Source organism: Lycorma delicatula, chromosome 9, assembly GCF_047948215.1.
Source record: "Lycorma delicatula isolate Av1 chromosome 9, ASM4794821v1, whole genome shotgun sequence".
In the NCBI taxonomy this organism is placed as follows: Eukaryota; Metazoa; Arthropoda; class Insecta; order Hemiptera; family Fulgoridae; genus Lycorma; species Lycorma delicatula.
The window spans coordinates 6,521,762-6,536,736 of NC_134463.1; the positions used below are offsets into that span (position 1 = coordinate 6,521,762).

General features: G+C 30.3%; 1 protein-coding gene across 1 annotated transcript in view; it reads right to left on the bottom strand.

Annotated features, from left to right (window-relative positions):
- Window positions 1-14,975, bottom strand: part of raptor (regulatory associated protein of MTOR complex 1) — an 83,745-nt gene that overhangs the window by 46,307 nt on the left and 22,463 nt on the right. Inside the window, exons 7-12 of the mRNA XM_075375040.1 lie at window positions 14,038-14,138; window positions 13,506-13,828; window positions 10,456-10,650; window positions 7,975-8,049; window positions 3,615-3,872; window positions 726-869 (exon numbers count right to left, since the gene is read on the bottom strand). Coding sequence (XP_075231155.1) covers window positions 726-869; window positions 3,615-3,872; window positions 7,975-8,049; window positions 10,456-10,650; window positions 13,506-13,828; window positions 14,038-14,138 — 1,096 coding nt within the window. The remainder of the gene's footprint in view (window positions 1-725; window positions 870-3,614; window positions 3,873-7,974; window positions 8,050-10,455; window positions 10,651-13,505; window positions 13,829-14,037; window positions 14,139-14,975) is intronic.

A 14,975-nucleotide genomic window follows, 5' to 3' on the forward strand; every position in this document is an offset into this window, starting at 1 on the left:
GGTAAAGAAATGGCAAATTAAGTTGTTTCTAAATTTAAATCACGATCTGCCATTTTATAAATTAAATTAAATTCCAAGATTTGCTAGATATGGCCAAAATGATTTTGTATGGATGAACTTAGAGGATTACTTTTATAAAATTAAAGTTCACTTAACAAAAAGGTTTCATTTCTTCTTCTCTCAACATCAATTGAGAATTCATTTATCATAAAATTGTGGATATGCACATCATATAAATGTTCATTTTCAATGTATTTCTTTTCAATGTTGGCAACATGCTTGCAGATATTGCGCCATTCAGCTTCAGGCACTTTTGAAAATTCTTCACCTATCTTAAGAGCGTCCAACATGTTAAAAGTTGTATTTCTTTTAGCTATTGAAACGTGATTTTTATACATTACCATACTACAAAAGACATATAGAAAATGACTGTGTTAGCTTGTAATAGAGGACAGTGTATGCAAAATGCTAGTACATAGGCGTTCAGTCCCTGCTCCAACATATGTGCCGATACATATACAATCTGATGTATGTAAAAGAAATAAGAAAAATAATTTTATAATTGATTTTGTCATGCCAGTACAAAAATAACAAATATACCACTAAATATATTTAAAATATGACTATGAATAAATTTATTTATCTATTATAATACAGTCAAAGTATAATTTATCTATTACAATTATAGTCAAAGTAAAATAATATATGAATAATGGTTATATTACCTTTCTAACTAGAGGACTCATATCTTGTGATACAGTATTAATTAACATCATCGCAACACTCTGATCAATATTATTTGCATGTTCACTACGATCATTAACCAAACTTATAAATGTACCCAATGCATATACAGCTGCAGCTCTAACCTAGAAATAAATAACATTAATATTATTAAAAGTTATTTCTTGTGATTGTTCATTACATAAATCCAGTGTAATACAGCATAACATCATTTATCTGAACTTCAGCAGTCTGTTTTTCCAAAAGTGACCTCAATATTTTTACATAGTTCATACCAGAAAGAGTAAAAAATTTTACAAAAAGAAAAATGTTCAAGTCGTATGTTTCCTCAGACCAGTCCTCATTATTTTGTTCTACCTCCATACTATTTACCACTTCCCTTCACTTTTGTAATTCACACCTCCTAACCACATCCTTGCACATTATTATTATTATATTCTATTCCCACCCTGTTTTAACTGAAGAATATATTTCTGTGTCCTCTTTTGTTCTTCCTGATTTTTACAAGGCAATATAAATCTAAGATTGATTTTTTTCATTCCTCTCCTACATTCTCTTAAACATTCAGATTCCTTACAATTCCATTTCTTACTTTCACAGTGATCATTAGATCAACTATATTTTTTTATTTGTTTTGCTACATTTTTGACCACACGAGAGATCACGAAAGACATGGCAAGAGCGGGTTGACCAACTATGTTGATTAAGTTATGATGAACACAGAGAGCATCATAATTCAAGATCGTTGCATTGGTGTGGGCAGTTAAGGGAACTACTACATATCTCAAAAAGCAGTCGCACAATATTATGAGAGAGAAAATACATATGAAGTATGTTGCTTGTTGCTGGGTTCTACAGCTCTTTAACACCTTACCATATAGAGTACTACGTAATTTGCTGGAGAAGAATTGTTGGCTTGCTACAAGGAAGTAACACACATTTTTGATATGACTTGGTGTTAATCATTAACAAATCTTGAGTGGTCCATTATGACCCGGAGATGAACACAAAAACTTCAAATGGTCAACTTCCTCACAGGTGAAGTCGAGATGATATCTTATTTGAAGGATTCATTTACCAACATCAGGTACCTACAGGGACAATTGTAAATGCTCTTTGGTAAACCGTGAGCTGAAGATAATGTTGATTCACTTTGGAAAATACATCCCAGAAAAAAATTGAATTGTTGTACCATGACAATGCTTGTCCCCCCAAACTGCTCACACAGTCTGTGAATTCTAGCGCACTTCTGGCTGTATACATGAAGAATATATAAATTTGTAAAACTTTTTTATACTAAATCTATTAGGTAAATTCATTTTAATCCTAAAACCTTTTTCTATGTTTTTTGGATATGATATAAACACAGGAGCAGTGAATTGGTCATGAAGGTTCCCAAATGAATCACCACCTTACTTCCCAGATTTGATCCCACTATATTTTTTCTTGTTGGGTTTCATTAAAGACAGATTTTATGTACCACCTTTGCCTGTTCATCTTGTTGAGCTAAGTCTTCGAATTAACACAGCAGCTGCAGAGGTAACGCCCAAATTGCTAGCCACAATCTGGAATAAAATTGACTTCAGGTGGGTTGTACATCGCATTACAAATGGAACCTATATGAATCAAAATGAATCCTGGGGGACAAACATTGTTTTCTATGAAATGAGACCTCAACGGAATCTGTTACTTATGTCAGTATAATTTAACACTACAGAGAAATGAATATATACTTACATAATATGGAGGAACACTTTAATCAAGCATTTAAATTTATTCTTACATTTTAATCCACTCTAAATAATCATTTAGATCATCAAGATTTCCTCCTAATATTCAATATCATCAAAAAATAACAGGATTTCTATACCTGTTTCTTTTTTATTTTTCATTTGCCTTTTTTACCTTAACCATAGATTGAACCAATGACTGAGCAACTCACAATGCACAAACATGAAGCATCCAAATTAACTACATATTGTTTAATTAAGTACTTTTGTACAGATCGCTGCTTTTTCGAAATTAATTTTTTTATGAAAAATAAAAACTTAAAAATATTAGTTGTTTCCTATATCAGTCATTGAATACACCATTCTGCAGAATGATGTAAGTGTCCAGAAATGTGTATATGTAGTTTGATGTGTATTCTTGTACAGTCTCAGGTCGACCATTACTGAGATGTATGGTTAACTAAAACCCAACCACCAAAGAAACTGGTATCATGATCTAGTATTCATATCTATATAAAAGTAAGTACCTTTACTGGGACTTGAACCTTAGAACTCTTTACGTAAATTTTTGGCCAAAAACAAAATCTTGATGATGCCTCAGTTTCCATGTTCACCAGCGGTTCGTCAACAGGGAAGAGATAAAGACAATTGTTGAAGGAGCTAAATGCTCCAGAGATGTTTTGAAGATTGGAAAAAGCGTAGGTACAAATATATTATATCTGAAAAGGTGTACCATTGAAGGTATTTCAAGATGACAAAATCAATACTGATGAATACATTAAGATTTAAAACTGAAATTCCACATATTTTTGATCAAAACTCTTATAAAATATATTTATTTATATTATTAAACACACTATTTATAAACTTCACTTTGAATAAGCAAGGTTATAGTGTAATGAAATAATTTTATCCTGATTTTTACATTAGTGCTTATGTACTAAAGACTCGGAGAACCGAGTAATTTCGTCAAAAAACTTCAATAATTTTTAAGTTTGCAAAGTATTTCAATGAAACCAACACAATACGGAAGAAGAACATGTATTTTACGAATAATTTTACATTCACAACTTTAAACAAAAATTTAAAAATATAACAATGATTAAGTAATGATACTCCCTAGGCATATTATAAATTTACCTCAGGCACTGGATCGCTAAGCAATGTATATAACTTTTCATGGGCAGTATCACGAACACCACACCAACGTGCTTTATCATACTGATTCCATAACCTACCAAGACATATAGCAAGCCACTGTCTTAGTAATGGATTTGGATCAGTGAGTTGCTCAAGACATATGGAAACAAGGCTTCCCTGCAGGGCTGCTTCTTGACCGGCTGGATATCCAGAGACCATACTAGCCAACACAAATCCTGCTAGTGTACGATGTTCACTCTTGAACAAAAAAATGTTTTTTGCAACTTCATTATTAATAAAATTCTTAGCGATGTAAATTATTTAAAATCCTTGATTAATAAATGCAATACTTTCAATGTTAAGAAATTACACTTAAGAAAACAAATAACCAAACACAATAATTTTTTGTTTTACTAAAATTTACCAGTTATACAAAATAACTGTAGTCTGACTTCGTAAATGATTTTATGAAAAATCAAAAAAAGTTAACAACAGAGTTGCAGGACTTTACTGTCATGCAACTTTTTTCTGATATACGGCTTATACAACTTAATTTAAAATATTTAATTTAATATTTCTTATTAAAGTATATGCACATACCATATTTCATTCGTGCGGGTGTGGCAGTACTAGTAATCACTAAATATTACTCATTAATTTAATTCTACTGCTCACCTGTAACATTACAACACAGCAGATGACTACAGCAGCTGTACATCAGTGCTATACTAGTGCTCCTTGTGGTGAGAAGGGGTACTAATGATGCAATATACCCACTTATCCACTAGTTTATTTAGAGCATTTTTTGGGGTGGGAGTGCAAATTGGCAAAAAAACTTTTTTGAAAATATTATTCTTTAATTGTTAACAAGTTCCTCAGAAAAATAAGACCATAATTAGATGAAATCTTGAGATACTGAGGATTATCTTGGATCTACAGCCTCACCCCCTTGACCTTTTAAGTTGAAAATTTAATGGCATTAATGCCCCCATACGTAGAAGTAATCTGACAAAAGTTTGATCAAAATTAATTGAGTAGTTCTGGAGGAATAAGGTGAGAAACGCTGAACACACACACGTACATACGAACATTTCCATCTGGTTTTTGTGTCTTTCGGATTCCTTAGGTGTTAATATCAAAACGTAAAGATCTGGTGTAAACTACATATGCCAAACTAGACCAATTACAATACTTTCCCTACTAGAGCTATAGCGCTAGGCTAGAAAGTAAAATTTTTAAAAATCAAAAAGTACTTTATAAATTTTGCTGGGTATAAATTGCATCATTTTTGGTCAACACACTTTTAATCTCACAACACTACCAAGAACAGAACTTTCTTGAAAATATATCATTATAATATCAAAACATATATTGTATATACCAAAATAGTTGTACCCATTGCAAAATAGGTAACATAAATGAGTGTATGGTGTATAATCTCCAACCTGCTTTACAAAACAAGTTTAAGGCTACAGTACAGTAAATACGACCTAGAGTTTCTTCAAATAAGGGAAAATTACGTTTTATGTGATATTATGCTTATATCTAAGTAATGTTAATATCTAACTAAATGTTCATAATATACACAGTCTTTAATTTAATGAGAACAAATAAATAATCTAAATCTTTACACCTGAAAAAAATAATAGTAAATTCATTCTATTGTATATTGTACTTTCTAATACTGTACAAACTTGAAATTAAAAAAAAAAAAATCAGACAAAAATTTATAAAAGAATAGGATTCTGAAGTTTTATAAGAAAAAATAACATGAATAAAAAATCCCATGAGCCAGTCTAGGTGAACATGATCCAGGTAACTGGTATTAAACTGTATACATGAATCCCAGAAATATTTAAAAAAAATATATATACAGTAGTGCGCAAATTAATCTGAACAGAGAATTTTTTTGTTTATTTCTATGTTGTGGCTATACTGCATGACCACACTCATTCTTTACGTTTTGTATAATATGATATTTTGTATACTTATGTAATACTTTATAACTCCAAGAAAGCATTAAAAACTGTTTCTCTTTCTGAGCAATACTGACAAAATAACAAATAGCTTCTGAGTGTGTCTTGGACTAGGAAAACTGGTTCACCTCAAAGGAAATGGAAATGTAGCCATAAAAGAAAAACTACTCCATCATAGGATTGGTTATTAGTGAGAAAAAGTAAACTCGATTCAAGATTATCTTGCTTGGACTTAAATTGAGAATTAGCAGCCAGTGTAACAGATTTACATGTGACAACTGTTAGATGCTGATTTCTTGCAGCTGGATGGAAAGCTCATTGGCAAGCTAAAAAGGAGCTTTTAACATCAGCAATGTGCAAAAAAAAGGCTCTTGAGGGCCAAAGCACATGCTACCTAAACCAAAAAAGACTGACAAGATGTTACGTTTTCCAATAAGTCACATTTTAATGTTCAGGGGCAAAGGGTTCCATATGTTAGAAAAGAATTAGATGTCAAAAAATATATCACCAGCTCGTATCCAAAAATCAGTTAACCATCCCCAAATAAAAAAATGTTTTGGGGTTGTTTCACTCACTTTTGAAGGCCCTTGTTCATTACTTGCAGTAGATGGTATGTTGAAGTGATGGATATATCAAAATTCTAAATTAATCTTGATATATGCAATCCTTATGCACTGTCAGCCCATCAAGAATAATTCACAATGAACAATATCCTGCAAACGAAACCGTCTAACATAAATTTTCCTTTGTTATTATCCAAACAAAATTTCTGTAAATGAGATGATATTGATTTCCACTTTGATAATTGGTGTTTTATCTGCGATTCATACAAAAAAATCCCATGAGTCGGTCTAGATAAACATGATCCAGGTAACTGGCTGGTCTTATCTTCTGTTATGATCTTGCTTTTGATTAGCCGTAGTGATGAGGTTTGCTGGTTGTCATGCAAATTTCCATAGGCTAAACAGATAAAAGAGTAACAGGTTCTGATCTGCAAACAACAGTTTTGGAACAATGTGTTGACAAACTTGATGCATGTTCAGATCATTATGGAGAACTAACAATTGTCTCAACTATTGCATATTTCTTTATTTGTTGAGGTAGATGGGCTAGGCACCCACTACATCATTCTCAACAGTGCACATTCTTTTTCTTACTTCATCAAGATACATTTTGCCTTTCAAGATGTATTTTTGTTTCTGGTAAAAATCTGTTTTTCAAGAATATGGCTTCATTTTTACAGGTCCTACCCATAATACTACATTACATAACAATTTTGATCCCTCTTTAAACTTTTGCTTTATTAAGTTGCAAAATTAAGGGGTAGTACATTGTAATTTGATGGAGATGAAAAATGTTATTAACCAAAAACGTAATTTTCTATTTGAGCATGGTTGCACAAATGCTCATATTTTTCACTGCAACATGCATGACTATATCGTGAGATCATAAGTGCTCCCAACTTACACACCAAAAATTTCCTAATTTCAATAGCTATTTTAAACAATATGAGGCGAGGCAATTCCTTTTGAACTTTTTGAACTTACCTTGTTGTAATTCTCTTAAACTATAGGTGAAATTATTTTGGATGGAATTTGACAACTTAAATTCTATCAATAAATCCTGTTCATCAACACAATCAAAATAATAAAATTTTATAAAAATGTCTTTGAAAGATTCAATTTTGAAAAAAGCATTTTTTAAATTTTAACATAATATTTAATTATTATTTAATAAAATAATATTAAAAAATAGTGTAAACGCTGATATTCCAAACCCCATACATATAATTAATCAAATTGTGCTATTTTCACACACTACATAATTTATTTCACATAAATCTAAATCTCCTAACAGCAAAAACATGGTTTACATTATCCTTGTTGATTCAGCTTCAAGTTAAGCAGGAAAAAACAAACAAAATTTATTAATTGTAAGATTAATAAGATAGCTATGTAGATTACTACATATCTATAATATACTATATTATTAGCACATATATAGAAAGCAAAAATATGTGGATTTACTGCACTTGGCCCAAATCAGAAAAAGGCTGCAAAACCAGAAGTTACATTCAATAAACTGAAAAGTTTTAAAGAAAAAAAATCATAAATCGTTAAATGAAAATTATCTTAAGTTAGTTTATCTTAAGTTCTGGTAGTTACATAAAGTATTACAATTTTTTTTTTAAGTAATAACTTAATTTAGAAAAACTATTAAAAAATCATCTTAAGAAAACTATTTATTATAGACTATTTTCTATAATCAATGCGAAAACCAATCAATTTCAGTTATCTTAGTGTTACCATACTAAGCCAGAAAATTCTATTTTATTATATTCAATAAAATTTCATAATTTACCAAAATACATCTTGATCACTCACTGGCATTGCAGGATCTTGTAAAACAGAAAGGAAGTACTTATGTCCATTATCACGTACCAAGTCAGCCTGGCAGGTCTATAGCAAACAAAAAATAAAAATAGACAGTTAATTTAAAATTGTACAGTGTCAAAACTGAATTTCCACTAAAATGCAGGTCACATTTAGTCCAACTAACACCACCATTGTATTCACCACAGAGCTTGTTTCATAGAGAATACCCCACACCACTGGTCACAGAAAAAGCAATTCTGATGAATCTTATACCTAAGATGGTTTACAACAACCACAAAATAAAAAAAATCAGTTTAAAGACAGTATTAAATAACAACTGCATCTCTTTCTATTAAAAAAAAAAATTATACATATATTACAGTGGATACAACATTAAAAAAAGAAACATAAAAGAATAAAAATTACCATCCTGCATATACCAAACTGTACACAAAGTCAACAAGAACCAATGACCATAAAAAACAATTAAATTTTTGAATGCACAGTTGTCCCCAATATAGCCCTTAAACTTTCAACCCAATGCTGCATAACAGATACAACCCACAAGGATGTGGTGCACTATTAGTTGGCAGTCACAACAAGTATGAAGGGATGCATCTGTATTTCATCAGATATCCATGAATGAGTCTAGTGTGCCCTATTCATGAATGGCAAATAATAACCTCCTCTCGATGGTTGTTTCGGCATGAGGAGCTCCATGGTGACATAGTATGCTTAACTGAATGAAGTTTATTGTTATCAGCAGTAACCTATTTACTTTGCCGCTCATCGTGAAATACCTTCTTCTGGAAACGACAAGTTTGTTAAAAGCAACGCAATTGGTAAAAGTAGGCTGAAAACAACCCTCTTTTGCCACATTATCTGCACACTTTGCCACAAATTTCAATATGGCTGGGGATTCAGCAAAAGCTCACTCACTATTGTATTGCATTAAGTCATTTGAAAAATAACACACTGGAATAAGGCACTCATGAAATCTGAGCCAACAAGTACATGTCAATTATATTTAAGGCCTTATAATAGCAAACCAACAGAATTAACATTTTTCAATATTATAAAATTCGTTTTGCAAAATAATTGGATTTGTGTTCTTTTTATTATACTGACAAAGACCAAAGCAGTAATCAACAAGACAAATCCACCAACGGGATAATAACATGGAGCAAAGACTGGAGGAAATTGTATATTTAGAGTTGAGAAAAAGTGCCAAGTTCTGATGCCTAGCAGAGCAGTAGATCTCGGCTGTTCCTGGTATCGAGTTGGAGAATAAGTTGGATCAAAGGATAGAAGATTTGGTTGAGAATTCAATTGAGGAATAATAAAAAAACAAGATAAATCAAAATAAACCCAAAATATTGATCCATATTGATCCAAACCTAACATATTGTTATTTTGATAACTTTTTCCTTCAAAAACTTTTCATTTTCATGTTATTTACTGATAATTTATTTGGGGTCCACAATTTCACTTTTAAAAATATTTCTCACTAAATCACCCAACATCTTAAGAAATATTCATACAAATCAGAAGACTTGCTTATGTCACTTTACAGAAGTCTAATGAATATAAATATTAGCAATGAGTTTCATTTATCATAGTATGATAAATAAATGAATGAATATTATGAATCATATTTTTCCCAATATCTAACGAAAATTCATAAACTTAATCGTTTGAGCATTACAAAATTCACAATCATTCTAAACATTACAAAATTCACAAAAATAGTAAAATTTACAAAAACATCTTACACTAAACATAAACACGAAATAGAGTATATGCAACAAATACAACTTTTGGAAGCTCATATTTACAAACTTACACACTAATCATAATTATATTTTAAATTAAGGTAAGATTACGTCTGTCTTTTCTCAGTATTCTGTACTAGTTAGTTTTTATTAATAGAATTATAAATATAATTTAACAGTACAGAGGAATAACATTATTCTTAAAAAGGTCAATTTTCGTAAAATAATCATAATTATCGTAAAGTGTCGCAATAATACTAATCATCTAAAATAAAAAAAAAAAAAAAAAAAAAACAATAATATTAAAACAAATGATCAGTATGTATTTCTGTAGTTCTGAGTTTTGTAAACTGAAAAAAAACCTGAACTACTATTGTTTTCTTTATCAAACCTGATTAAATATTTAAATTATGGTTAAATAACTAGTGACAAATAAATAAGAGGTAGAAGGCACGATTCCACTTTTAAGGTTATGCAAAATATGTAAAACAGACTTTAGCAAATGTGAGTGGTAATTAAAGTAAATAAAATACTTTCTAAAATACATTTTTTTTTGGTAGTTTACAATACAGCATTTCTGAACTTTATCTTACAAATGATAACATGATAACATTGACTCACACGCTGGAATCAATTTCTAATTTTAAACTTTCAAGAGAAAAAAATTAGAATTACAAAAAAAAATGTACTACAGATTTATAAAAATGTATGTACTTACAGTGTCAACAGCAAGAATTTTAGCCCAAATAAAAACAAGAAGCGGACGAAGCTCTCTTGCCGAAGACTGTAGAAGTTTAAGAACATAGGGAAAAATACCTACAGAGAGTGCAAGGTTAACAGCCCATGGACCTAAATCAAGAAAACGTCCTAACAATTCCAGTGCACGTAGTCTATGAACCTGACTCAGCAGAACCTGTAAATAAAAATAAAAAATTAGCCTCAAAATTTTCTATAAAAAAGTAAAAAACTGAAATTAAAAATCTCTTATTTTTACCTATCAACAACTAACTGTTACAGTACAACCCCACTATAATGCAGCTAAATGGCAACATCGGTTATACCCGCATTATAGGCTAACTGCGTTATTTCGAAGGTGAAGTGAGAAACAAAAAAGTGGGTTAAGCCCAGTGGATTAACATTGTAAAATAGTAGTTAAAATATTATTACTGAAAAATACCTACAAATAAAATTACTTTGTCATAAAATAAAAATATTGAATAATACAATAAATTACACAGTACTGATTGAACTGTTCTTACTATATTTGTGGCTAGATTTCATTTTCATTGTTTTTCTTCATACTTTTTATACATACATTACTTAACTAACACATTACTACAACACTATGCTTTACTTTAATACTAAACTAGAACACATTTAAACGATAATGTAGAATGTACATAACTAAACACAAAAATTTTTAAATCCGAGTTTACAATAGTTATTACAAAAAGAAGGAACTTATTTTGGAGTTGTTCTTTTTCACTTAAATATGATTTAATACTTTGCAAGTGTAACAAATGAAGAGGATCACAATCTCTCTGTTGTTAAATCCACGTCATTAAGTGATTTACATCATTGAGAACTTCACTTATTTTGGGTGCATTAATTATAATGACCTCTGATACGCATACTCTTCCTTCATCCAAAACATCATTCCCAGGTGCATTAACAGACTGTACAATATCATCAACGGTCACATAATTCACTATGGGAGTATCGTTATCCTCTTGAACCCATTCTTCTAGATTAACTGATAATTTTTGGCCAGTATGTAACACAGTATTTTTTAGCATTATTGTTGGTGAAAATATAAATATCCTCAATTTTGTGGTCATTCATACATTTTGACCAGCAATTTGCTGTTATCACATTCCATGCGATTCCAGCACACACTTTTTAATATAAGGGTTTTCAAAAAATCTTCAACTTGTAGTTCTGAGTTTACAGTAGCTGTTATTAACTCTCGTCAATAATAGGCTTTAAAGGTTCGAATAATTCCTTGATCCAATGGCTGAATCAATGATGTATTTTTAGGTAAAAATATGTGGATGGGCTGGAGTAGATTACTAAAGCTTTCTTTCATCTTCCATTGCAAATAACTCTTGACATATGGCACAAATTCCTCGTTAATCCACATTAAAAAAATATTCTATGTCAACCAAGAATTTTTACTGCTTTTATAAATCACCAGTAATGCTTTCATATTTTCATGTTTGAAACATTGGGGACTTCCTTCCATATTTACCAATACATAGCAGTTTTAATTTATGATTTCCAGATTTATTTGCACACCATAGAAAAAAACCCTTTATTCACTCATTTTCATTCCTCACTTATTTGCAGCACACTTTACATCTAATGATGTTGTCAGTACCGATCTATAATAAAAACCGGTTTCATCACAGCTGTATATTTGTTCATCACTATAATTATTTTCAGCTATAACCCTGTTTAAGATTTCAGAAAATTTCATGGCTGCTGGGGCATCTGCAGTATGAGACTCTCCTTCGATGTTTATTCAGCCTTTGCCATGACAAATTTTCCATCACGATAACCATCCACTAGATACATTAGTCATCACTGCTGTTGATTTGTGAATGAAATTTTAGAGCTTGTATAACTGGATCCGACATAGGCCTTCGCTACACTTCCGTAAAAACCAGAGTTTGCTGATTAAAATGCTTATTAAAATTAATGTAAAAAAAAATTATAAAAAACATTATAGACAGTGAAGAAAGATTAGTGGCAGATTAAAACAAATCACAAATGTTTGTGAGACCGTACATATGTATTTCAACTACAACTGTAATTAAGTGGATGCATTATGTCTAATGGATATGAGTCATTCGTCAAACATTTTTAATAAAATAAAATCAATTTAAATGCAGAATTGTACAGTACTATTTCTAATCTAGTTATTAGTGTTGTAATTTCTAATAAAATCTATAAAGAGGTATGTTAATGTAATTTAAAAAGGAAGTGATGATAAGGAAAAAAGGAAACTAAGCAACAACATTTTGACAGCTAGAATAATAAAGATAGACTTCAATGACAAAACATTACATGCTTATTGTTTTAACACTTACTATATATAGTCCTGGGTTTAAAGAAAAATATGTTACACTCAACAACCATAAAAAGATAGGCAGGCTATGAAATTTACGTTAACAATTGTAAAAATCAAAATCATAAATATTCAAAGTCATATCTGAATTCAACATACATTCACAGCAAAATATTTTTACAACAGAAATTCCAAACCTACATCTATAAATACAGGTTATTAGAACTAATTTAATTAGCTGGTTAATTTTTTGCACAAACAGTTCAATGTAGGCTGTGAAACTGGAAATATTTGCAAAAGCAGATTTTAAGTAATTTAAACAATTCTGCACATTTTCTGATGAAGGCAAAATATTCCTTCACAGTGACTACAAAAATAATAAAATGTTGCAGCACCTTTATTTAAAAAATAATAATGAAATCATTATTAAAAAATATTATAAAATGTTTTTACACTTTATAAAAACAAATAATAAAAAAAAAATAAATAAATAAAAAATAATATAAACATCATTATTAAAAATGATCAAAAATGATAATTTTAAAAAATTATTTACAAATTACAGCGGAAAAGTTCTAGTCTAAGATTGTACACACAGCTAAATGATGACTAAGACCTCACACACTCAACTGAAAAATGAATATCCATCAATTTACATTTCATCTATCAGTTTACACAATGGCTTATATTCTAAAAATTACCTGTAAAACTATCGGTAACTGCTCAGGAGGATTTCTATTTTCAGAACCAAGTTCCAACCATACTTGAAATGCAGTCAGTTGTTCTTCAAAAAATGGTGAATGACGGAATGCATCTTCAGACTGAAGTACAGCAGGCAACTGTGCCAATGATAAATCTAATGCTAAATCCCATGCTTGCCACATAGGATGCTGATATGTCGGTGGGAGCTTCGGTGATGATACTGGAGCACAATCATAAGATCGCATGATCCGTTCAGCTAACAAAAAATTTCTAAACAAACTAGCTACCAGAAGATCTTGTCTAAATAATTTTTGAAACAGATCTGAAAAAAATAAAAAAAATATTTCACTAAAAACATTAAAATTTTTAATTGTAATTATAATAATAAAAAAAAACCGGTAACTAAATCTCAAATTGCTTTAAAAGTGAATATAAATCAGTAGCTTAAGAAAAAACTCCACAATGGTAATAAAAAATTAATTTTAAAAATATTGTTTAAACAAATAAATTAAAATTCTAAATCAAACAAACCTCTTGGAAGAGTATTCCATGCAATTGTATCAGTAATGGCAGTAAAGATCCAATTGAGTTCACCAAGCATTGTTCTCCGATCACTTAACTGCCCTGGAATCCTGTTAAATAGAACAAAAAGCGTATTCCCAAAATAATAACATATCAGTTTAATTTCTAAAAAAATATATATGACATTTTAATGATCACATTTTAATTCTTCAAAAACTATAACTATTATAATGACTTTTTTTATTTTTCAAAAAGAACTACAAGGAACTAATACATAGTTCCTTCGCTAAAGAAGGTGAAACAAGTTTAAGTGTCAAAAAAAAAAAAAGAAAATATCTTCAATAAAAAAAGAATGAAAGGAAGGATTCAATACAATTTCAAAATTACCTTCCCCCCAACTAAGATCTAGCTTTTTAAACATCAACTAACAATATCTTAACACTAATATATTAGATAATATTCATTGTACGACAACCACTTTTAGCTTGCATATTTTTTGACTGACAGACTTCACACAATTCAGTTTTGTGTTGTAAGATATGCTGTATCCACCTTTATGACATTCATTGTCCCTACCATCACTAGCTCTTTTACAGAATATTGCAGTAACTAATTACAAATGTAGGTGCTCCGACATGAATCACAAGTCAGTCTGAAAATAGAACATCAATTCTCAAAATTAATAGGCATCCATGTCAGGTTTACTAGGGAAAAAGAATGAAACAGTTATTGTTTACCTTCACTAAACCAGATAAACTGTTGCAAATCAGCATGCCAAACTCCCTAAAATAGAAAAGTAATCTTCAACTCTCCAAATAGTACCCTTATCCATTCCAAATACCTATAGTGAACAATGAACATCATTATTTCCAGAGAAAACTCCAATTAGTGCCTCTTGTATCTCAAGAGCTTAACTTATCTGCCTTATAGACATGATAAATGGCCAT